The 23,695-nt window shown below is 39.1% G+C and overlaps 1 protein-coding gene across 2 annotated transcripts in view; it reads left to right on the plus strand.

Annotated features, from left to right (window-relative positions):
• The window catches only part of ATP2A2 (ATPase sarcoplasmic/endoplasmic reticulum Ca2+ transporting 2), a 59,486-nt gene that overhangs the window by 19,053 nt on the left and 16,738 nt on the right, over window positions 1-23,695 (plus strand). For both annotated transcript variants that reach the window (XM_063087421.1, XM_063087422.1), the window contains exons 6-11: window positions 12,355-12,435; window positions 15,934-16,019; window positions 17,371-17,835; window positions 21,425-21,513; window positions 22,266-22,368; window positions 23,218-23,349. In XM_063087421.1, coding sequence (XP_062943491.1) covers window positions 12,355-12,435; window positions 15,934-16,019; window positions 17,371-17,835; window positions 21,425-21,513; window positions 22,266-22,368; window positions 23,218-23,349 — 956 coding nt within the window. The remainder of the gene's footprint in view (window positions 1-12,354; window positions 12,436-15,933; window positions 16,020-17,370; window positions 17,836-21,424; window positions 21,514-22,265; window positions 22,369-23,217; window positions 23,350-23,695) is intronic.

The raw sequence follows: 23,695 nt of genomic DNA on the forward strand, positions 1-23,695 counted from the left end.
TTTTTGAGGTGGTGGGGAGGGAGTTAAGGAAATTAAATTTTATTTATTTTAATTTTACTTCTCAATATATATTGTAGTTGATTTTCATGCCCCTTTACCTGTTCCTCTCCATCCCCTCCCCTCCTCCAGGAAATTAAATTTTAGATGTTGCTGTACCAGGTAATAATTTTTCCAAGGAGAAATTGTGTAAGCATGCAAAGCATGCGTAGCAAATGGTTATGTAAACTTTAGAAGTATCTAGAACACAGGAGCCAAATAAAATTGATTTGGCAAGTAAAAATATGGAGATGATGGCCCACACATTCAACTTCTGAAGCCACAGTAATTCTGAATTATCTTAGTGCCAGGAAAATACTTCTTTGGATGAATGGAAACCAAAAGTAACAAGATCGTGTGTAATCTTATGAGAAATGAACATCAGTGTTTTTAAGCTTTCTAATATTATGAAAGTGAATCGAGCTATGGTAGCCATAAATGTCTTAATTTTAGAATTTTAGGGGATTTAGTGTATGCCCCAGGGGGTTATTTATTGACTTCTCAAGGGCACTGTTTTCAGGATTGTTTAAAACAAACTTCATGTATCTTGGTAACCCAGGGTTGATGAATAGCACAAAGACATAAATATCCTCAGATGACTTCTGTCCTGTAGTATACTCTGTAGCAAGTCATATTTTAAAATTATGCAAGTCATGGAAATGACACAATCTTAACATAAATTGTGTTTTCTTCTATAAGAAATTGATTTTCTGTGTCCTAGGATGTATACTCAGTATTGCCAGAAATTTCAAATTTTATTCAAGAATAAAAAGAATAATTCTTACACTTGTTGACTTACTTAAAGGAAGAAGTTTCACTTTTGATAGTCAACTTGCATTCGTGACATTTAGTAACATGTATAAAGTAGCTTTTCCAAGCAGTTGAGTAAAAGGCAAAGTTGTGAAATAGATGACTCAGTTCATGTAAGAAAACCTCGATTATTATCCTAGTTCTGCGTGACACTGAACAAAGTATATTAACCTCTACAGAATCAGGTAATTGGAGTAGACTCTCTTAAGGACCTTTCTGATTCTAAAAAATCTCTGATTTAGATAGTGTGGCCATGAGTCTGTGTGAACTTCTTTTGCTTTTAGACAGCTTTTGGGATCAGAGCAGCCTGGCTTTGAACATTTAGCAAACATTTAATCCATACCTGCTGAGCTCCTTACCCCAAATATTTGAGAAGTCAATTGTGTGGTATAGAGAAGAGGAGTTAACAAACTGTTTTTGTAAAGGGCCAGCTAGAAAATACTTTGGGGTTTTGGGGCCACATATTGTCTCTGTAGCAAAAAAAAATAATAATAATTTTTTTTTAAGTAGCCGTTTAAAAATGTAAAGTGTGGTCCCAATGTCAAAAATAAGTTCTGTCTCATTTCTGGTCAAGATGGTGGAATAGACAGATAGTCCCCAGCATCACTCTCTCCCACATATCAACCAATTACAACTATAAAAAAGCAACGACAGCCAAGCTGGGGCCACTAGGGCTCAGGGAAAGAGGAAGAGAAACCTACGGAGTGCATGAAGGCAGAAGCAACAATGAGAGAAAGAAAAACCGCTCTGACCGTTTTGAGCCCCAGCCACTTCCAGGCTGGAGCTGCTGAGCACATGGAGCAGGAGCTGGCAGTAGCCGCATCTGTGCCCTTCAGGTGAAGTTGCTTGGAGGCAGCAGGGGAGAAGAGGGCCTTGGTGGCCCCCAGGCCAGCAGTACCACTAATAGGGTTCCAGTGGACCTACATGGGAGCGAGGAGCCACAACAGCTGAAAATAAGGAGCTAATCAGAGGCCCGTGAGTCATCACAAGGATCAGGCCCACCGGGGAAACACTGGGGCACAGCAAGGACAGCTGGTCTGCCCCCCAGTCAGTGCAGGACCACTCAGAGGAGACTGGTCAGGAATATAGGATTGCATGGGATGTAGTTTGATGAAAAGACTCAGACCCAGACCAGAGTTTCTACACAACCCAGATGCACTGGATTTCACTAGACCTGGAAGTACCTATAAAGTCAACCATTAAAACCTGAGCTGCACCAAAAGCCTTCGCTAGAGAATCAGCAGCAAAGCAACAATTTAGCTCAACCACAGAGCTCAAGTACTGGTCCCCACAGGAAGTTCCCCCATTTTAGAAGTGAGCAAGGGACAGCAAATTATTTCCAGCTAGAAGTTTAAGTGGTGGGAACAGCAAATAATCCAACACAGAACCGAAAGAAAAAACAAAGTTTAATATTAACTAGTAAAGGTCTCATTTCACCAAACAACTATAACACCTAGAAGGACCGGAAGTCTCCTGGGCTACCAAGCCAGAAAGGGGAGAGGGCCGGGGGCCTCAGCAATACCCCCACCCCTGCACCTGTAACCAGTCCCGAGGGTGGGGGACATGGGCTTCAACCACGCACACCCCCTGACATGTACAACCACCCCAGCAATGATCACCAAGCTGCTGCAGGAAGGACCCCGAGCTCTCCTGAACCTGGGTGGTGGGGGGCCTCAGACTTCAGCCATGCCCCCCTGACATGTGCAGCCAGCCCAGCGATGACCACCAAGCTGCAGCAAGAAGGGCCCTAGGTACCCGAGCTGAGATGGGGGGGGGAGGGGCGAGGGCTTGTGCCACACACCCCTGACATCTGCACCCAGTCCAGCAATGACTAAACCAGTGCTGGAAGCCCCCCAGTCTCCCCTGTGGGAATGAGGGGGGTGCCACAGGCCTCAATCCACTCCTCCTCCTTCCATCACATTTCCTTCCCCTTTCCCCTCTTGCCCTCCGTCCCAGCTGCTCCACACCACCACCCTAGAATGTAAAAAAATGTTAATGAAATTACATTTTATTTTTTAAAAAATTTAAAAGAGACCCATGTTTGTGTGAAAGACTAGTTTATAGAACTGGGAACCTCCCCCTTAGTTGAATATTCATTAGATAGTATGCATATATATTAGAAAAACTATAAAAGTTGAGTTCCTGCAGAAGGTGGGGCTGTTGCTTATTCTCCTGAAGCCAGCCACACTTCTGAAGTGTGTCTTTTTCAAAAAGAAAAAAAAAAGTAGCCTTTAGCAGGCTACTGTTCACTCTGGAGCCAGCCAGCACTTTGTGAATGTGTATTTCTCGCTAGGCTCTGCTCAGTCTCTGGAGCTAGGCTGCAATTTGTGTGTGTGTGTGGGGGGGGGGGTCTGACTCATTTAAAGGGGGGAAAAATAAAAATGTATATTGGGGATGCTTATGATTTGACTGGAAAGTTTAGCTGCTGCAAAGAGCAATCCTTTTCTAACTTGATATGCATCGGAATCACCTGGGAATTTCTTTAAAACGTACATTTTGATTCTCTAGGTGTGGAATAAGACCTGATTATTCTGCATTTCTAACAAGCTCCCAGATGGATCACACTTTGAGTAGCAAGGCTCTAGCGCAGTTCGTAATCATTTCTAGATCACAGTCCCTTTGAGAATTAAATCTATAGACTTTCTCCTCAAAGACGTATTCAAAATCTTCTGTGCAATTTCAGGAGGTTCATTTGCCCTCCTCCCCAGAAGTCCACCTCAGGATTCTAGCTGTTAGGTGATTTTTGTGTATGTGTGCAGCTCAGGTTTTAATTGTTGACCTTTTCGAGCACTTCCAAGTCTTGTGAGATCTGATGCACCTGGGTTGTGTGGAAACTCTAGTCTGGGCCTGAGTCTTTTCAGCAAACTGCATCCCTGCAGTTCTATATTACTGACCAGTCTACACCGAGTGGGCCTGTGCTGGTTGGAGGACAAATCAGCTGTCCATGCTTGTTCCAGTGCCTGTCTCCCCACCCGCCTGCACTCCAAACACTTTCCGTGGGGCAGGCTGTTGCTGGTCCCTTGAGATGACTCACTGGCCTTGGAGTGGCTTGTTTTTTCAGTTGTCTGTGGCCCCTTGCTCCTGTGTGGGTCCACGGGAAGGAAAACTGTCATTGGTCTTGCTGGCCTGGGGTCCACCAAGGACCTCTTTTCCCCTGCAGCCTCCAAGCAACTTCACACAAAGGGCACAGCTGCAGTTGTTGCCGGCTTTTGCTCCTTGTGCTCACCAGGGACGGCCTTGAAATGGCTAGGGCCTGAAACAGTCGGAGCGGTCCCCTTCTCTGATTGCAGCTTCTCCCACCTTCATGAACTCCCTAAGTCTCTTCCTCTTCCCCTGAGCTCTAGCAGCCCCAGCTTGGCATTCGTTGCTTTTTTAAATAGTTATAAGTTGGTCATTTGTGGGAGAGAGTGACACTGGGGACCATCTACTCTGCCATCTTGATTCTCTGTGGGTGATTTTTTTTTTTTTTTTTTTGTGCACCTAGCTGGTACAGGGATTGAACCCTTGACCTTGGTGTTATCAATACCACACACTAACTAATTGAGCCAACTGGCCAGCCCTACTATTTGGTTTTTAAAATCGAAGTATAGGGCCGGCCCTGTGGCGCACTCGGGAGAGTGCAGCGCTTGGGAGCACAACGGCGCTCCCGCCGCGGGTTCGGATCCTATATAGGAATGGACGGTGCACTCACTGGCTGAGTGCCGGTCACGAAAAAGACAAAAAAAAAAAAATCGAAGTATAGTTAAACAGTGTAATTATGTAAAATACTGTCTCTGGTTTAAGCAGTTTACATAGTGTTGATGAGAGTAGTTGTTAGAGTAAACCGTTTTCACCTGTTCTTAAAATGATAACCATAAAGTAGTAGAAGCAAAGACATGTGACCAAATAAGGTGTTGAGCATGTTTGCTCTCATGTGTCTTTTCCCCTCATGAGGAATGGAGTTGTTTGACAGTGAGAAGGATGGGAGAACTGGGCTAGTTAGCGATGCAGGTCTGAGACGTCTATGTCCAGATTAACAGTAGAAATGATTAGTTTAGTTGTTTCTGTAAATCCTGGAAGTTAGATCTGTTTCCGGAACAGATATGTAAATTCTTAAGAATTTATATAAAGCAGAACAAAATAGTCTAAAAGAAAAATTAGTATGGATGTAGTAGAAGCAGAGAGCTTTGAGACCTAGGGCCCTTTAGCACTGTCAGGATAGCTAAGACAGTATGAACTATGAGAAATGAGGTCTCCTGAGCCATCAGACCATGATGGACCAGTTGATCTTGAAGCTGGACCTGATTTTTATGGGGCTGGCATTTCCTAATTTCCTGTAATCACCTCCTCCCCTTTCCCTGTGACTCAGTGATAGTCACAGTATCAGTAAGTGTCAACTTTTCCATTCTTGCCACTGAGGTCATTTTGGAAAAAGTAGAAGAAACCATGTTGGTATGAGGATCAGCTTTTCTAAGTGTTACTCAGAACCACCAAGGTCGACAGATTTGACTATGTAAAAATCTAAAACAACTTATATGTTAAAGGTAATATGACTTTTGAAAAAATAAAGTGCTTGATTTTACTAGTGCTCAGGAAAACACAAGATTGAAAGTGTGGGGAAATGGCAAGGGTGTAAATTTGCTGGCAGCACTATATACGTTTATAAGGAAATTCTGCTTCTATGAATCTAACCTCCAGAAGTAAAAGATGTGCACAAAGGTGTTCACCCTGTAACATTGTAGTAGGAAAAATTAGAAACACTAGACAGCCATGAAAATGGGGAATGATTTAGTCCATAGTGTGGCTGCAAAATACGAGGGGACTTCAAAAAGTTCATGGAAAGATTCATAAGTGTTATGCATTTTTTTAAAAAAGGTCTAGAAGGTAAAATGCTGTTAACAGCTTTATGTATATTTGTTGAATGAGGGTAGAGAAAGATGGGGTTTTACTTTAAAATAAATCTATTGGTAGGTGTGCCAAATATGTGTTTCACCCTTCCTTTGGGCTTGGTTGCTTCTATAACCTCTGAGTGGTTATCTTGCTTCTCTTATACCTCTAGTAACTGGAAACGTTCCTGTTTAGGACCAGTTGTGCCATTTTTAGGCAGTTTTATTATAAAATATTCCTTATGAGCTAAAATACACTTGTCTGTTATATATGTTTTTTGCAACATAGAAATCTGATTCATTGCCATTTTAGAGCTGTAGGGTAGCTTACGAAACTTTATCTTAGAGATGAGGAAGCTAAAATTGAGAGTTTGTAACTTGTCCAAGAGCATGTGGCGGTTCATGGTAGAACTGGACACGTCAGTTGTTAACAGTGTGGGTATATCCTAGAATTTTTATTTCCAAGTTAGTCTTAGCTCTTTCAGTTGTTTCAAACCTTTTACCATCTTGATAGCTCTCTTTGGAGCCCACATTGAATGCAGTTATTTAAGTGGAGTCTAGTTGACATTCTAGACTTTTCTTGTCTGCTGCTCATGCAGTCTGAGGAAACTTCTTTGGCAGCTTTAATTGCCCCACTAGCTAAAACCCCTGAGTCTTTCTCAAATGTGTCTCCCTCATTTCTAATCTTCTACTACTATAGATGTTTTTTGGTTTTAGTCTAAATGTAGAATTTAAGCACCTATCACTTAACCTCATTTAACTCTACCAAGTCTGAGATCTCTTTGGATAATGAATTTTCGTTGTTTCTACCTTTGTGACCTTCAACCTGATAATTAGAAGTCTCTTGATGCTTGAATATTAAAGGAAATATGCGTGCAAGTACTTTATTCATTGACATATATTTTATTTGGCACTCACTGTGTACGAGGTATAGAGCTAGGGGCTAAGAAATTAGTGGTGACAGAGTGACTCTGCCTTTGTGGAGCTTTTCGTATAGCGGGGATGATCTTATCAAAACATAGTATGTTAGGAAAGGAAGGGGTGGTCTCTGTGGACATCTGAAGGAACTTCCAGATTAGACTAGTGTCAAGGAAAGCCTTACTGTTTGTGGGGGGTGAAGAGAAGGGTATGTGAAGACCCAGAAAGAACTTTGAGGATCTGAAGCCCATTGTGTTTGAAGCTCAGAGGGAAGACAGAATAGTGAGAGTTAAGCAGCAGTTGCATCATGGAGGGTGTTACAGACTCATGGTTGGGATGCTGAAGTTACCTTAAGTCTAGCAGGAAGAAGTATTGACTTTAAATAAGAGAATGATATCACATTTGCATTTGTAAAAGATAATACTCCCAAATAAACAGATTGGGAGCAAACAGTATGGCACTTTAGTGTTCCTTCCCTGCTTACCCTGGGGCCTGGAAATAGTTTTCAGTAGGCAAGTAGGACTTCTCAAGTGAAGAATTTCATTCATTCTGCCTGACTACAAAATTTATGACTCAGACTGGAAACAAAGTGAAAAATGTTTGAGTCAAAGTGAAATGTTTAAATAATTTAGGATAATTAATTCTATTATGGCTTGCTTTTCCTAAGAGCCATTTAAACTTGAAAATGATAGTGGTATTTAGGAGGAAGTTTCTGATGTTATAGTTTTCTCATCAAAAAGATTTGAATAACTTTCTAGTAGAATTTGCCACAATAAATTAGATTTTTTAAATGTCTACAACTGGGCCGGCCCGTGGCTCACTCGGTAGAGTGCGGTGCTGATAACACCAAGGCCACGGGTTCAGATCCTATATAGGGATGGCCGGTTTGCTCACTGGCTGAGCATGGTGCTGACAACACCAAGCCAGGGGTTGAGATCCCCTTACCGGTCATCTTTAAAAAAAATAAAAATTAAAAAAAATAATAATAAATGTCTACAACTGATTAATAAAAAGGATTTTTCTGAGTAATGCTGATTTTAACCGTCAGTATTTATATTTGATATCAGTGGTGCAAATAGTGTTTAAGTACCATGGTTTACAAATATTCCTTCCAAGGTAAGGAAAGTTTGCGTTCGATTCTAAAATGTGGTAAAGTAATAATTTCCTTTAACTAGTTCTTATTTGCATTCTTGGTAATCTAACCTAAAGTATATTCTGAGGATTTTGTTCTGAGTAGAAATCTTCATTGTGATAGCAAATTAATGAGCTATGGACTTAGGGAGCTAAGAGCTGAAATTGAGAAGTGTTAGATGTTAAACAAATGGAAGGTAGTTTGTTTATAACAGTTTATTCTTTTATTATACCTGCCTTCAACCCAAAGAGATAGAGAAATTTTTGTAAGAAAGAAATTACAAAGCATCCCCTTGGCAAGAGTAAAAATTTTCCACTACCACTTCCCCTAAGGGCATTGACATGCCCCATCAGGGAAATATCACTGTATGTCATCATCAGAATAGCATCACCTACACAAAACCCTGTGTCTGAAATTCACAGAAGCCTGCAGACAAAGGGAAATTGTTATGTCTTTGTTTGAAAATGATTTGATGGATCTGTCTTTTTATGGATCTTTTTAAATCCTTAAGGCAACCTGCTTCTTCATAGAGTCAATCCTAAATTGATTCTATTACCAACGAAAAGAGAGACAGAACCACACAGCAAGTTAAAGTCTTTCATTAATTGATCTCATTAAACAAGCTTCCTTAGGCAAGACTCCTTTTACTTTCTGGCCTTAATTCCTCTCTGTAAAAGAGGACATGGATTGATCAAGATGATGTGAAGGTCTTTCTAGCTAAGAGAATATTAGAATATAGTAGTTTTTAAAAATCGATTGGGGGTTGGGGGGATACCAGTTGGGATTTATGCTTTATTATCTTTCCACAAAGAGATTAGGTTTTTTTGTTTTTGCAGCTGGCTGGTACGGGGAACTGAACCCTTGACCCCTTGGTGTTACGAGCTCGTGCTCTAATCAGCTGAGATAACCAGCCAGCCTAATATCAATTAAATTAATGGAGACAAATTAAATGTACAACTTTAAGGTAGCATACTTCCCAAGTGTTGAGGCTTAGGGTCTTCTCATGTCATAAAGGGTGTTCTAAACAAGCCCTTTACAGGCTCTATGACCGTAGGTATTGTGGGATTTTCCCTTGTATTAATTTTTTAGATGTATTTGGGAAAACCTTTAAAAAGTATGGATTCCTTGACCCCACTCTAAATGCATTGAACTATACTTTTGAAAAGTAGGTCCCAAGAACCTGTGGTTTATAAAAGCTCCCCAGATCAACTTTTCTTTTAATTCCTAAATATTTAATTGCCTCCCAATTAGAATGGCAGTTGTAAGATGGAATAAAAATTGATAAGGGCTTAGGGCTGGCCCGTGGCTCACTTGGGAGAGTGTGATGCTGATAACACCAAGGCCAAGGGTTCGGATCCCTATATAGGGATGGCCAGTTGAGTCACTTGGGAGAGCCTGGTGCTGACAACACCAAGTCAAGGGTTAAGATCCCCTTACCAGTCATCTTTAAAAAAAAAAAAAAAATTGATAAGGGCTTGAGGTCAGTTTTTAAGGGCTTCTCAGGTCATTTGTTCCTCTAGCATTTGAAGCATTCTTCAATATTTGGCCAATAATGAAATGTGTATCGATACAATTTCTGTACAGCAAAGAGACACCCTTCATATATTTAAGTAGACCCTTTAGGGGAAGAATATTTGGTTTATTTAATGCTAGTGTAAATACAATTTTTCATGCAGCATATATACAAGGGTACTTCAAAAAGTTTGTGGAGAAATGGAATTAAAAGTACAAATCTTCACATGAACTTTTTCTTTTTCTTTTTTTTTCTTTTACTTCAAAGCACCCTCATATAACATTGGTCCCACCTTACACTAACAGATAATATGTTAGCTGTTACGTGGAAACATTTTCTATCAATTTCAAATCCTCTTAGCTTCCACTGAAACACAGCAAAATAAATGCCAAGACATTGCTTTTGCGTCCTCATGTAGGTTGTCCTCAATTTTAATATTAGTTGTGGCCTTAAATGTGTCAGGTATGTGAGAATATGAGCTAGAGTTTATATATGAAATTGTTTAAATAGAATTACTATGTAGAAGTATGATAGTGTTTATAAATCGTGAGAACCTCTATGCCACATTAGAAGTCTTCTGATCATGACATAAGTTGCCTCAGATATAAAGGAACATTTGCAAGTAAATTTTCTATGTAAAGTCATAACATTCATCATTAAACTGGTACTCTTCTTGAAATGTTCAAAGGCATGTGAGATCAGGTTAATTAGGATGAGCAGAAATAATATAGTAAATTTTAAAAACTGGTTTTAAAATTTCATCTTGATGTAGGGTATTTTAGCTGTTGAAGGTCACTAAAGTTTAGAATATAGTTGCTTTATTATCTTAATCATGTTAGATGTGTTCTCTTCAATGTATTATGAACAGAATTATAATAAAATGAAAGGTTCTAGTTTATTCAGTGTGACTGTTACTGTTTATTGCATAAGCATTTCCAGCAGGAATTTCACATTAACCCATGTGTCTCTGCAGTCAAATGCAAGGATGATCTCTGCCTCTTGAGAGTATATATTGACAAACTCTTTCTGTGGCACCTTGTGACCACATGCCAGCTTAGGAATAGGGTTGTCTCATGCACTGGAGTTGAAAAAGCAAGCCATATTCTGCCCAACTTGACAAGTTCTGAAGTGCGGAAACATCAGAACTAAATTGAAGGTTTAACAAGTCCACCATTTACTTTTTGGATAGCATGGCTGTTTTGCCATTTTGTCCATAACTAGTGACAGGGTTACCATTCAGTACATACAGTTAAGCATGGAAAGTGAAGATTCGACTTAATACCATCTGTGATACTAGAAAGAATTTACTTATTCTTATTTTCAGTTGTCCTTGTGTAAGACTTGCAAAACCACCTTAGCTACCTTTCAGAAAGACATGGAAAGCTGTTGTACACTTAAATTTAATGTCTAGTTGCTTTTGTGCGGTGTGCACTCATTCAGCAATATTTGAATACCAACGGTGTGCTGGGCACTGTTTTCAAGGTGCATGTGAAACGTTGGTGTTAATCTGTTTGTTACGGGGTCTGTGTTGTGGCACTGTACTTTATACACATCAAGGAAAGAGGTTAAGATGTGGGTCTTGTAAGAGCTATTGAAGGAACTCTTTGGCCTGGGAAGGAAGGCTCAGTTGACTGAAAGATCTTCTTCAGATTATGCATAGTTTATTCATTTATTTGATAATTCAAATTTCAAAATGTACCAAAGGTTATAAGGTGAAAAGTCTCCCTCTGCCTGGTGCCCCAGCTACCCAGTGTTACCAGTTCGCTATACATTCTCATATGTATTTTTGTATACCAATTGAAGCCCCATGTACATGATATTTCATATCTTGTTTTTCCCCCACTTAATATACAGTGTATCTTAGAGAAAATCTTCACTTTGGTATGAATAGAGGTGTTTTATCTTTGTTAACACAAAAACAATACTGTAAATTAATCACATATTGTTGCGAGTTCATCTATATAATAAATTTCTTGTAGTGTAATTTGTGGGGTAAAAAGATTGTGCTTTGCAATATTGATATATTTTGCCAAATCGTCCATCAGAGTTTGCAACAGTTGTTGCCTTTGTGTGTATTCAGCAGCATATACAGGGTTGCCACAAAGTCTGGAAGGATAGGTGAACTATTAGTACTAAATGGGCTGTTAATATGATATGACATAGTAGTTTAGTGACATTATATACATTCAGTGTTTGTCCCTTGTTAGCAGTGCACCGACACAGAATTTTCATTAATCTCTTCACATGCACCCAATGAGTTGCCCCCAGTGATTTGCACCTCTGGTTTGGTTTTGGTTTTTATTATTCTTTTTTTTTTTTTTTGGCAGCTGGCTGGTATGGGGATCTGAATCCCGGACCTTAGTGTTACAAGGTTGCACTCCAACCAACCCAGCTAATCAGCCAGCCCTGTTTTTGTTTTTGTTTTTCCAGCTGGTTAAAACTGAACTTTCCAGACCTTATGTCACACTGTATAAGAATGCCTGTTTCTATATGTCCTTGCCAACTGGATGTATTTCTCAACTCTTGTTTGTCAGCTTGATAGTTACAAAGTGGTGTTGCCATGTAGTTTTTGGCTTTTTGTTTTGCGTTTGTCTTATGTGAGATTAATTGAGCATCTTTTAAAACAGGGGCATTTGTTTCCTTTTCATAATAATTTACCTTTTGGGGTGGAATGAACCATGGTATATACAACTTGATCTCCCTCACTGTGTGTTGTTAAATGTGTAGTAAGTCTAAGAAAATGTTTCTTAATATTGCTGAATAAGAAGGTATTCTTCAAAGTGAAAGCTTAGAGGCCTGAGCATATATAGTCAAAACTTTTTTTTAGAGTAATGTGTATTTAGAGGTTTCCCCCATTCTCTTCCTTCCAGTGTAATACAAATTTTCTGTCCATCCGAAGAGTTTTTATGACCCTGAGATAGGTTGATCATCTTGCTTGTTTTAACAGATTTTTACGTATTTGCACTGTATACAGGCTAGCTATTTTCTTTTAAAATTGTATTTAAATTGGAGACAAATTCGTCTTCAGATAATATGGTTGCAAAAGTTGCTCATTTTAGCTGTTTTTTTCTCCCAATTAGTTGGTGACAAAGTTCCTGCTGATATAAGATTAACTTCCATCAAATCTACAACTCTAAGAGTTGACCAGTCAATTCTCACAGGTAAATATTATATATTGAAAGGTCATTGAATTTCTGAATCCTCTCTCATATTCCATGATGGTAGAGTAGACTCTTTCCCTGCTGTCTTTTTATGGTATCCCATCTTAATTCTCTCTAGGTTATTTATTTCTTAGTGCTTTATCAATTAGGCTTTTTGTCAGTATGGGTTTTACAGAAGATTTAAAAACCAAACAAACTTGACTTTTATCTCATATCTTTTTAATTTTAAAAAACTCGATTATATAATAAGATCACCATTCTGTTTTTATTCTTTAAAAAAGGCTACAATTTCTTTCATTAGCAGAGGTAAAAATCTTAAGGTTGAAGCATTGTCTCCCTGTTTTGTGGTAAGTGATTTACTTACTCAGTGTCCTTTTTCCAGGCAGGAAAGATAGGCTCCAGTTTTGTCATTTTGTTCATTGGAGGAATGCTAATTTTGCATTTAACATACTTTCCAATAATCAAATGTACAGTAACAAAAGTTAGCCCCCCCCTCCCTCCCCCAAATGTGAATGTTTTACTACCTGGAATTTGGTCACTTAGGTTTAGAATTATTTGGGATGTTTTCCCATTTTTGTATGATAGAGGCACAATCTAGAGTGGATGGTTCATATTAACTGGAAGTAAGGTTGTCAGAATATTAACTTTAAATACAATGCTGACCTGAATTAAATAGTGAGTAAATATAAAATCTAAAGGCTATCAAGATTTACGTGATTGTCGGTTCTGAAAAGCAACTAATGTCATAGAGGTAGTGATGTGAGTAACTTAGGCTCTATTTTATATATATATTTTATTGTTTCTTTATGAATAGCTTATCTATTAAAACCACCCATGAGTGGCAATGAACTGGAAGCCAATTAAGCCATAAAATATTAGGGAATGTATGAAATTCTTATGTATGAATATGATGTGCCTGTGGAAATAATTGCTATTTAAAAACTCCTCATAAAGGTTCTTGAATGCCATCTTTTGTTAAATAATCATACTGTGGTTTTAGGCTGAATTGAAGAATCCATTTTTTTTGTTAAATATTGAGAGTGAAGTTTGCTACACGCAATTTAAATCAATAATTGGAGACTTATGGGCCGAGCCCATGGCGCACTCGGGAGAGTGTGGCGCTGGAAGCGCAGCGACGCTCCCGCCGCGGGTTCAGATCCTATATAGGAATGGACGGTGCACTCACTGACTGAGTGCCGGTCACGAAAAAGACAGAAAATAATAATAATAATAATAAAATAATTGGAGACTTATGTCACTTCACTCAGATTGACCCTGACTGTATAGTTCCTAAGAGATGTTAAATAAAGTTGAAACCAAACTCAACAGGGCTTTTTATTGTATTTTTTAATATATTTATTTATTGTTATTTTTTGCATTCTAAGATGATGATGTGTAGCAGTTGGAAGGGAGGGGGAGAGGGGAAAGAGGAGGTTGATAGGATGAGAGGAGGAAGAAGGGGGAGTGTGGTCAAGGCCCGTAGCACCCGCCTCATTCCGGTAGGTGAAACTAGGGGGCTTTTGGTGGCAGCTCAGGCCGTGTGCGGATGGTGGGGCACATGGGAGGTGTGGGGGATGTGGCCAAGTCCCTAGGCCCCGCACCGCCCAGCCTCAGCTGCTGCTGGGCTGGATGTGGAAGTCGGGGGGGCATGGCTGAGGCCCTCAGGCCACCCCCAACCCTGGCTTGAGAGGCCGGGTCACTTCCAGGTGCAGCCTGGTGATCATAGCTAAGCTGGCAACGGACCTTGGGGGGAGGGGAGAGTGGCTGGGGCCCTCGGCCCAAACCTGGGGGGCTTCCAGTCCTTCTAGGTTTTACAGGTGTTCTTTGGTGGTGTTAGACTTTTATTGGTTAATGTCATAATTTGTCTCTGATCTGTGGGGTTTTAGTTTTTTCTTCCAGTTCTGTGTTGGATTATTCGCTATTGCCACCACTTAAACTCCTAGCTGGAACTAATTTGTTGTCCTTTGCTTACTTCTAAAATGGAGGAACCTCCTGTGAGGACCAGCACTTGAGCCCTGTGGTTGAGCTAAATTGCTGCTTTGCTGCCGATTCCTGGGGAAGGCTTTTGGTGCAGCTTAGGTTTTAACTGTTGACCTTCTAAGAACTTCCAGGTCTTTTGAGGTCTGGTATGCCTGGGTTGTGTGGAAACTCTGGTCTGGGACTGAGATTTTTCATCAAACTGCACCCCCTGCAGACCTATATTCCTGACCAGTCTCCACTGAGTGGTCCTGTGCCGATTGGAGGACAGATCAGCTATCCATGCAGTGCCTCAGTGTTTTCCCGGTGAGCCCATCATCCCCAGCCCCCAGCACTCCAAACACTTACTGTGGGGTAGGCCGTATGCCAGTCCCTTGTGGTGACTCACCGGCCTTTGAGTGGCTCCTTTTTTCGGTTGTCTATGGCCCTTCATTCATATGTGGGTCCATGGGAAACCCTGTTAGTGGTCTTGCTGGCCTGGGGGCCACCATGGCCCTCTTCTTCCCTGCCACCTCTAAGGAACTTCATAGGAAGGGCACAGCCGCGGCTTTTGCCAGCTCTTTGTCCATGTGTTCACTAGGGCCAGCCTTGAAGCATTTGGGGCTCAAAATGGTTGGAGCAGTCCTTTCTTTGTCTCATTGTAGCTTCTTCTGCCTTCGTGAATTCCAGAGGTCTCTTCTCTTCTTCCCCTGAGCTCTAGCAGCCCAAGCTTGGGAGTCATTGCTTCTTAATATTTGTAAATTGGTTGATTGTGGGACAGAGTGACACTGAGTACTATCTGTTCTGCCATCTTGATTGGACATCTTAACAGCACATTTTGAAAGTTGTAAAAAGTAGTTCTTCATACCATGTGGGGTTTTTTTGTGTGTGTGTGCATTTGTTAATTGCTTTTTTAAAATTTTGCTTTATTGAAACAATGGTCTGATTAGTGCATAGTGCATATAAGTACTGCCAAAACAATGTTTTTGTTTCTCATCTTTGGCATTATTGAACAAAATATAGACTTCCTAGTGGTTGATCCTCTCTTTCGTATATTGCATAAACAAGGGTACTTCAAAAAGCTTATGGAAAGATTCATATTATGTTTTAATTCATTTTTTTCATGAACTTTTTGAAGTACCCTCATACAATTTTAGTCCCTTAAATGTAAATATACTTGGAGAGAGAGAGTGTGTGTGTGTGTGAACAAATATATGTAAGTATATATTCACAGTATTATGGTAAAAAATGATAACTGAAAATAAGTTAATTTGAATAATTAAAAAAATAAAATAAAGTAATTGACTGGGATTTTACTTCAAAATAAAATTGTATTGATTTTAATCCTGACATTCTTTGCTCTGGAATTTCCATTACTACATTTTCCTAGTTTGCCTCCTTTAAATGAATTGGGCCTTTTGTCTCTTTTTCCATACTTGACAGTATCCTGACAGTGGTAATAGGTTGGCATGGAAGAGGGCTCAGGTTCTAGGTATGGGATCCATAGATCTAACTGTCCCTTCTGTCTCACAACCTGCTTAGGTGAATCTGTCTCTGTAATTAAACACACTGACCCCGTCCCTGACCCACGGGCTGTCAACCAAGATAAGAAGAACATGCTCTTTTCTGTAAGTGCTTTATCAAATGTATTTTTATTTGGAGACATTCTCAGAGTTCAAATGGTCCACAGATGTTAGTTTTCACTGCCTACCTTCAGTGGTCAGACTTTAAAGAGTATTGGCTGTTATTCTAAAGAACAGTCACATTCTTCATGGTCAGACTCAGCTGTCAGAAAATATCAGTAACATATAATGGTGGAAGAATGTGTAATTTTAGATGTCTTTTAATTGGCAAGTTTTTGAGGACCAAAAAATGATCAGGTCAGACATCTTTTAACTCTTATCTGTCTACACAGCTGAAAAGTAGATTTGTTTGGAAAAGTCTTTTCCTATAAAAAAAAGATGTTTTCAAAATGACGTGGATGATAGCTGTTGGTTGTGGCTGTTCACTATGAAAAAAGGTGTATGTTTAGAGAGAGTAAACATGGCAAACCATTAGCGATGGTGAGTCTAGGTGATAAGTATATGGATGTTCATTATACTATTTCACATTTTTTATTGATTTGAAAAAACTTTTAAATACATGGGAAATGCATGGCTTTTGGTTGTTTGGAATCAAGTGGTGGGCTTTTTTTGGTTAGTATCAGAGCCTAAGTATCCATAGTAAGTAAATACTGTAGTGTTACGATGAAAGTAATGAAGCCATATCATTCTAACACTAGGAATTGGGGGAGGGGGACTGGCCAGTTAGTTCAGTTGATTAGCCATGTAACACCAAGGTCAAGGGTTCAGTTCCCAGTGCTGGCCAGCCACCAAAAATAAATTTAAAAAAAATTTTAAAAATTTTTTCCTTTTTTTAAATAAAGTAGGGTGGAGAGAGAACACTCACACTTGAATTCATTGATTTTTGAATGCTGGTGCTTGAGTAGAAGTCCTCAGGATAGCCCAAGATGCTGATTTCCTTTCTTAAAGCTAACAAAAGTAGTGGAGGTTGAGCTGTTGGAGCCAGGGGTGGAGAATGCCTAGGGTTGAGAGCTATTTGGAGTTTGAAAAATTGGGAAGCAGAGGGGTTAGAGTACTGCTGCGCCCAAAGCTGATCTGCAAGTCAGGCTCAGTGTTGTGAATCGAGATCTAGGTGGGTCAATGTAGAGCTGCTCTGGGATAGGTAGGTCCTGCATGGAATCAAAATCAGAGAGATGTACCATACTGCCTACATGAGGTATTGCCCACTGTCAGATATTGCTCACTGTCATAGTTGTATGGCTGGTAGCCTGAACAATACCCAGCGGAAGGCCTAGTAGAATGTGATGACAGAATCTGGGTGTCCTAGTCAAAATCCAGTGTCTGAGTATACTGGTCATTATTTTAGTTAGGATGTGGTGTTAATCTTGTGAATAGTTCTCCTCTACTTCTGTCCTAGGGTACAAACATTGCTGCTGGGAAAGCCATGGGAGTGGTGGTGGCAACTGGAGTTAACACTGAAATTGGCAAGATCCGGGATGAAATGGTGGCAACGGAACAGGAAAGAACACCCCTTCAGCAGAAACTAGATGAGTTTGGGGAACAGCTTTCCAAAGTCATCTCTCTTATTTGCATTGCGGTCTGGATCATAAACATTGGGCACTTCAATGACCCAGTTCATGGAGGCTCCTGGATCAGAGGTGCTATTTACTACTTTAAAATTGCAGTGGCCCTGGCTGTAGCAGCCATTCCTGAAGGTCTGCCTGCTGTCATCACCACCTGCCTGGCTCTTGGAACTCGCAGAATGGCAAAGAAAAATGCCATTGTTCGAAGCCTCCCTTCTGTGGAAACCCTCGGTTGTACTTCTGTTATCTGCTCAGACAAGACTGGCACACTTACGACGAACCAGATGTCAGTCTGCAGGGTAAGGGGGAGTAATTTAAGAATCTTCCTTGTTGTGGTTCTTTGTTCATCCTAACAATATTCCTTCATGCCATCAAAATCTTTGATTTATAATTTGATACCTTTCTGTGGGTTGTGTGTGTACCCTGAGCCAAATTACCTCAGAGGAATTAATCGTTTAATTTCTAAAACTGTTTCTTGAAATACAGGATATCTACATGGCTGATATACTTATATCAGGGAGTTAACTAGAGGCATTCTGTACATGTGTCATGTGACTGTGCTCCCTTTTTTGTATTCCTCATCCTCTCTGTCTAGGTATATGTATGTTAACAGACAAGTTCTAGAGGAAGAAGCTAGTTAACCTTCCTACCTGAACTCCTAATTGGTATTTCCATAACACATTGAATGAAGCATGCTTTCTTCCTGAAAAGTAAACAGTTCTTTCATTCTTTGTGTTCATCCTTCTTTATATTGTTTGACCATCATTTGAGGTAAAATAAGAAACCATTTAAACCCGCCCTTAAAAAAACAATAACTGAAGAAATAATACAATAATGACCCAACTTAATTATGTTCTTTTGTATAATTCAGTATTTCTAGGTTTTACTTAAATAACTTGGTATAAGTCAAAGTATAATTTTCTAAAATTTCCAAGACAAATACAGAGAGGACACCTGTCAAGCCACAGATTTTATTTGGCTTATTAATTATTAGTGAGGGAATCTGTAAAACTGGTTACAGGAGCATATGAGGAAGTGCTTAATATTAGAATAAGATTGCTAGGTTAGATTATAAAACTGCTTAATGTCCTATAGGGAAATAAAATTATATGTTATCTTCTACAGGACACAAATCTACAACTTCATATAATATGAACCTTTACTAATAAACAAGACAAACAAGGTTACATTTTCCTGGAGTAGGCCTGTTAAGTAATGCTTCTGTATCACATTGAAAGAATGCAGACATTTTCTTGGCCTTATCTAGATTTGGATAATTTTTTTTAGCATTGGAAATTGTTTTTGTTTTAATCAGTTAAACCCTGTGAATGCTTATCTTGCCAGTTTTAAGTTCATGATGATTTTTAGATACATCCCCCTTCCCCCAACTTCTTGTGAAGTCCAAACCCAGATTTGGAATTGATGGTAGGTGTTTAAAACACATTGGGGTGTTCCAGCTCTCAGGTGGTAGCTGCTATATTTGTCTTGGGTTTCTCCAGGAGGTAAGGGATTTGTGTAGGTTGTCACTCCTTGGAACCAAAAGTTTGACTAAAAGCTAGTTTTGTCATACTGATTGTTTCAGGAAGAGAAAGGGAATTTCATGTCAACTATTTAGTTTCCCCTGGTAAATTTAACTTGGCCTGAAAGTTTTAATTCCTCATAATAGTCATAATGCTCATGAAAGTAAATAGTGTGCAAACTTGTAATCTTTATTAAAATTTCAGTTTCCTAGTTCATTATAAAGAATTTTCTTCTTACATTCTTTTATTCTCCCTTAAGTGTCTTGGTTTACGATGTTTACATATAGTAAAGAAAAAGCCTGCTTGTCTTAAGTGTTCTATCTCACAACAGAAAGTTGATGATGATCAGTATTCCACAGGAGGGTTCTTGCAGTGGTATTGCATAACTGCGTTTGACTTAGGAAGATTTTCATCCTGCAGATCCTAAGTGGTTTACTTGCTCACAATTTAAATTGCACAAGCACATTTAGATTTCGCTAATGTGGATTTGAACTCTGAATGTCCTTTAGAGTATTTGGGACTCTGGTATAGACCCAAAGAATTTCACTTTTTAAAAATAGAATGTCAAAGTAGCATGGTATGTATGAGGGGTCTTCAGAAAGTTCGTGGAGAGATTTGTTTTTGGTTTTGTTTTTTGCAGCTGGCTGTACTGGGATCTAACCCTCAACTTTGGTATTATCAGCACCTCTCTCTAATCTACTGAGCTGATGGGCCAGTCCTCATATTATCTTTTAGTTCTGTTTTTCCACGAATTTTTTGAAGTACCATTGTATTAATAGTAATGCCAGCTTGCTTTGATAGTTCAGTGCAGTTAACTTTTCATGTGTCTTTATTTGACTTATGGCAGTCCTGCTGAAGAGATTAGAAAACTAAGACTTTGAGAAGTTAAGTGCCTTGCAGAGGGTCCCACAACTTTTAGTAAAGGGTTTTCTTATAGGAAAGATTGGTTCTCTCTCTTCCACTTAGTAATTATGTAACCTTGAACACATCTTTTAACCTCTCTGGTTCTTTGTTTTCTCTTCTATAAATGCCAGACATCTTTGGAAAGAGCATTTTTGATAAACTTCATTTTTTAGGTATTGTTAGGGAAAAAATGTAGGAGTTGGATCTTGCTGTGTGTGTCCTTGGTCATAAATCTTTTCCTCATTTGATAAACTGAACTAGAATCTTTTGTCAGGAGTCATCACTGTTTTGCATTTCAATATATTTATTTTTTAAAAAACCATCTTGTAATGTCTCACTCATAGCTTTTTAGTTCTTTTCCAAGATTGATTTAGTTCTGAGTATGCTTTTGAAATGAAGCCTAAATTTAAAAGTATCTGCTATATAATAAGCAAATCTTGTGAGGCAAAAGAAGTTATTTTAAAATGAAGATTAGCTGATTTTATTGTTGAAGTGCTCTGAAAAGATGTTTTTAAAGTATAGCATGGCTTTTTTGATTTGAGTTTAACAGTTTTAAAATTCCTCGGAGAATGATTTGATCATATTATTCTTAATTGCTCATACTTCAGAGAAATTTTGGCATGAAAAAGTATAGCTTAGATGTCACTTTTTGTGTGTTTTGGGTTTTTGGGGTTTTTTTTGGGGGGGGGGAAGTTTTATGGTTTTAATTTTCAGTGAAAATGCCAGCCTAAATCTTAGTCTTCCAAACTGGGTTTCTGAATTATAATTTGAAAGCAAACCAAGAAAAAAAAACCAAACATCTTTAAGAAAATAGCTTGTGTTACTTTATTCTTCTATAAAATTAGGAATTCTTTCTTAAGCATGCTTCCCATCTGTATTGTCTAGGGAACATCAATTTTTTCAACTCTGCAGGCTCCTTACTGTATACATGTAGTTAGACAACTTCATAGAAAATGAGCTATTGCCACAATAAAAATAAGTGGGAAGGAGCTGAGAAGCAATTTCTCTTATTTTACCAAGGGAATGTTGATGCAACTCTGAAATGTGAGTTTACTCTTCCCAGTCTTTTGTGCGTAGCTCTAAGGCAGGACTACTTCATATCACTTTCTCAGCCAGCCATTTGGAATTTGGAATTCTGAACACTCTGAAGAGTAACCTGAGTCTTTGTAATTGACCTTTTGCTGACCAAGTGTCCTCTTAACTTGGGGGGTTGTCTTTTGTGTCTTTGGTGCATTGCTACTTGTTACTGATTCACCATCTCAGTGATGCTGTTCCTCACATTGTTAGATTGATAGGGGCTGGGACAGTACTTCTGGTGCTGAGCCTCAATTAATTAGGTTCACTAAAATTGTTTTCTTAGATAAAAAAGTTTTTTTACCTTAACCTACCAAAGATTGTTTTTTTCTAGCAGTATTTTTTTTATATACATTTTAAATATATACTCTTGTGCCTTTTTCACCTACAGATGTTCATTCTGGATAGAGTTGAAGGTGATACTTGTTCCCTTAATGAGTTTACCATAACTGGATCAACATATGCACCTATTGGAGAAGTGTGAGTGACCTTTCTTATCATTTGAAGGATCCGTGTAGCAGTTTGGTATTTGTGTAGATTTGCTGTGTATCTAAAAAGTTGATAACTTTCTGAATGTGGTTCAAGTCAACACTTACTATTAGAGTAGTACTTTATTTGTGTGTGCATGTGTGTGCGTGTGCGTGTGCATGTGCGTGTGTGCGTGCGCGCGCATGTACCGGTAAGGGGATCTTAACCCTTGACTTGATGTTGTCAGCACCCCGCTCACCCAGTGAGCTCACCAGCCATCCCTATACGGGATCTGAACCCATGGCCTTGGGGTTATCAGCACCACACTCTCCCCTGAGTGAGCCACGGGCTGGCCCGGAGTAGTACTTTTTTTAAAAAAAACAAAATATAACACACTTTGAAAGAGAAAAACAAAGGTATAAGCCAATCATCTTTTTCATCTTTCTTTAGCTCCATTTTGGAGCCCCGATTTTTAAGTGGGGCTTCTATTTGTACCAGTAGTGGAGGAATTTCATTGACTAAGAATTTCTAGTCTTTTAATGATTGATTCCTGATATCAGAGGTGCATTCTGTTACGTTTTTGTCTGATATATAGGTTCCAGTATCAGATTTTGAAGAGCCATTGCTCAAATTCTTTTGAATACATTCTAGTCTGTTGTCCCCAAGATTCTTATTTTCATTATGTAATAATTAAGGGGAAAAAAAGTTGATAGAGGCGACCACACTGTGATCTAATTAAGTAAGAGTGTTTTCTCTTTTGGCAGGCATAAAGATGATAAACCAGTGAAATGTCATCAATACGATGGTCTTGTAGAATTAGCAACAATTTGTGCTCTTTGTAATGACTCCGCTTTGGATTATAATGAGGTGAGGTTCTTCATAAAAGAGAAAATAGACCTGGCTGTTCCTAGTTCAAGGGTGGGGTGGGTGGAATGAAAATCCAGCCTTCCTTCCTCCTTTTAGAAAGTAAGGGTTCCTGACATTATTTCTTTCTCCTTTCTATTCAAGAGCCTATATCAGGCCAGCATGACCCAGCCAAAGAAAGCTGAGAGCCTTTCATATATCCTCTGTGACTGAGCACTGCAGTTACTTAACTTAGAGTTGTAGTATACATGATGTTCTCATTTGTTGATAGCATGGCTACTATAAATGAATAAAACCCAGAATAGAACACGTTTTCCTGAAAAAATTACGGTATTTATCTTGCTTTTTAAGATGGATAGCGTTATATCCTTGAGGACAAGCTGTGACTTAGAGGGTTGTTATGATGATGATGGTGATAAAATAATATAAAATTTAACCAACAGAAAACCTGTTTTTTCCTTCTTTTTAATTAAATAGTGAGGGTAAATCCTTTGGTTTCCACTCAAAGGCAAGACAGTCCCTGTCAGAGACAGAAAACTTCAGAATGATAAGCAGTGATATGGAATTATAAATACTGTTTGAAAGCTATCTTTGAATTAATACTGTGATCAGTGGCTTCTTATATTTAAGGAAAATGAAAAACCTACTTATTAGAATAAGATAATATACACACCCATACTTTGAGTGTGTTTTTAATTAATTATCTGGGTCATCTGCTCAAGAGTAGGATAAAAATGGCCCGTAGAATAATGATGCAACGGAGGACAGGTTGTTCTTCCATGGAGAAAAAAAGAGAAATTTACCTGTTTACCTCTTTTCCCTTTTTCCACTTTATGCCTTTAACCAATACAGGCAAAGGGTGTGTACGAAAAAGTTGGAGAAGCTACAGAGACCGCTCTAACCTGTCTGGTAGAGAAGATGAATGTATTTGATACTGAATTGAAGGGTCTTTCTAAAATAGAACGTGCAAATGCCTGCAACTCGGTCAGTATTTGAGCTTGGTGTGTTGTTCATGCTGCCTGTCAGTCATACTATAAATGCATAGTCTGTTCACTCCCCTACTCTCTTAGATAATTAATTATACCTTATCTCCTCAAACTTGCCATATCTCCTCCCCCATATTTACTCTCAGGTAAAATGATCTTGCTATCTATTTGACCAAGAAAAGCAATCAATAGATAGCTTCCACGAGCAACCATCTGTGCCCATAAGGGCTGCCTTCGCATGGTGCTGTGAATGGACTATCATTGCTCCTAGCAAAAACCAACTGCTCCCAACATCTCTCTCCTGCATTAGTCAATTTCCACCTCTACTGGATCTTCATTGGCAC

This window comes from Cynocephalus volans, chromosome 2, assembly GCF_027409185.1.
Source record: "Cynocephalus volans isolate mCynVol1 chromosome 2, mCynVol1.pri, whole genome shotgun sequence".
NCBI classification, from domain to species: domain Eukaryota; kingdom Metazoa; phylum Chordata; class Mammalia; order Dermoptera; family Cynocephalidae; genus Cynocephalus; species Cynocephalus volans.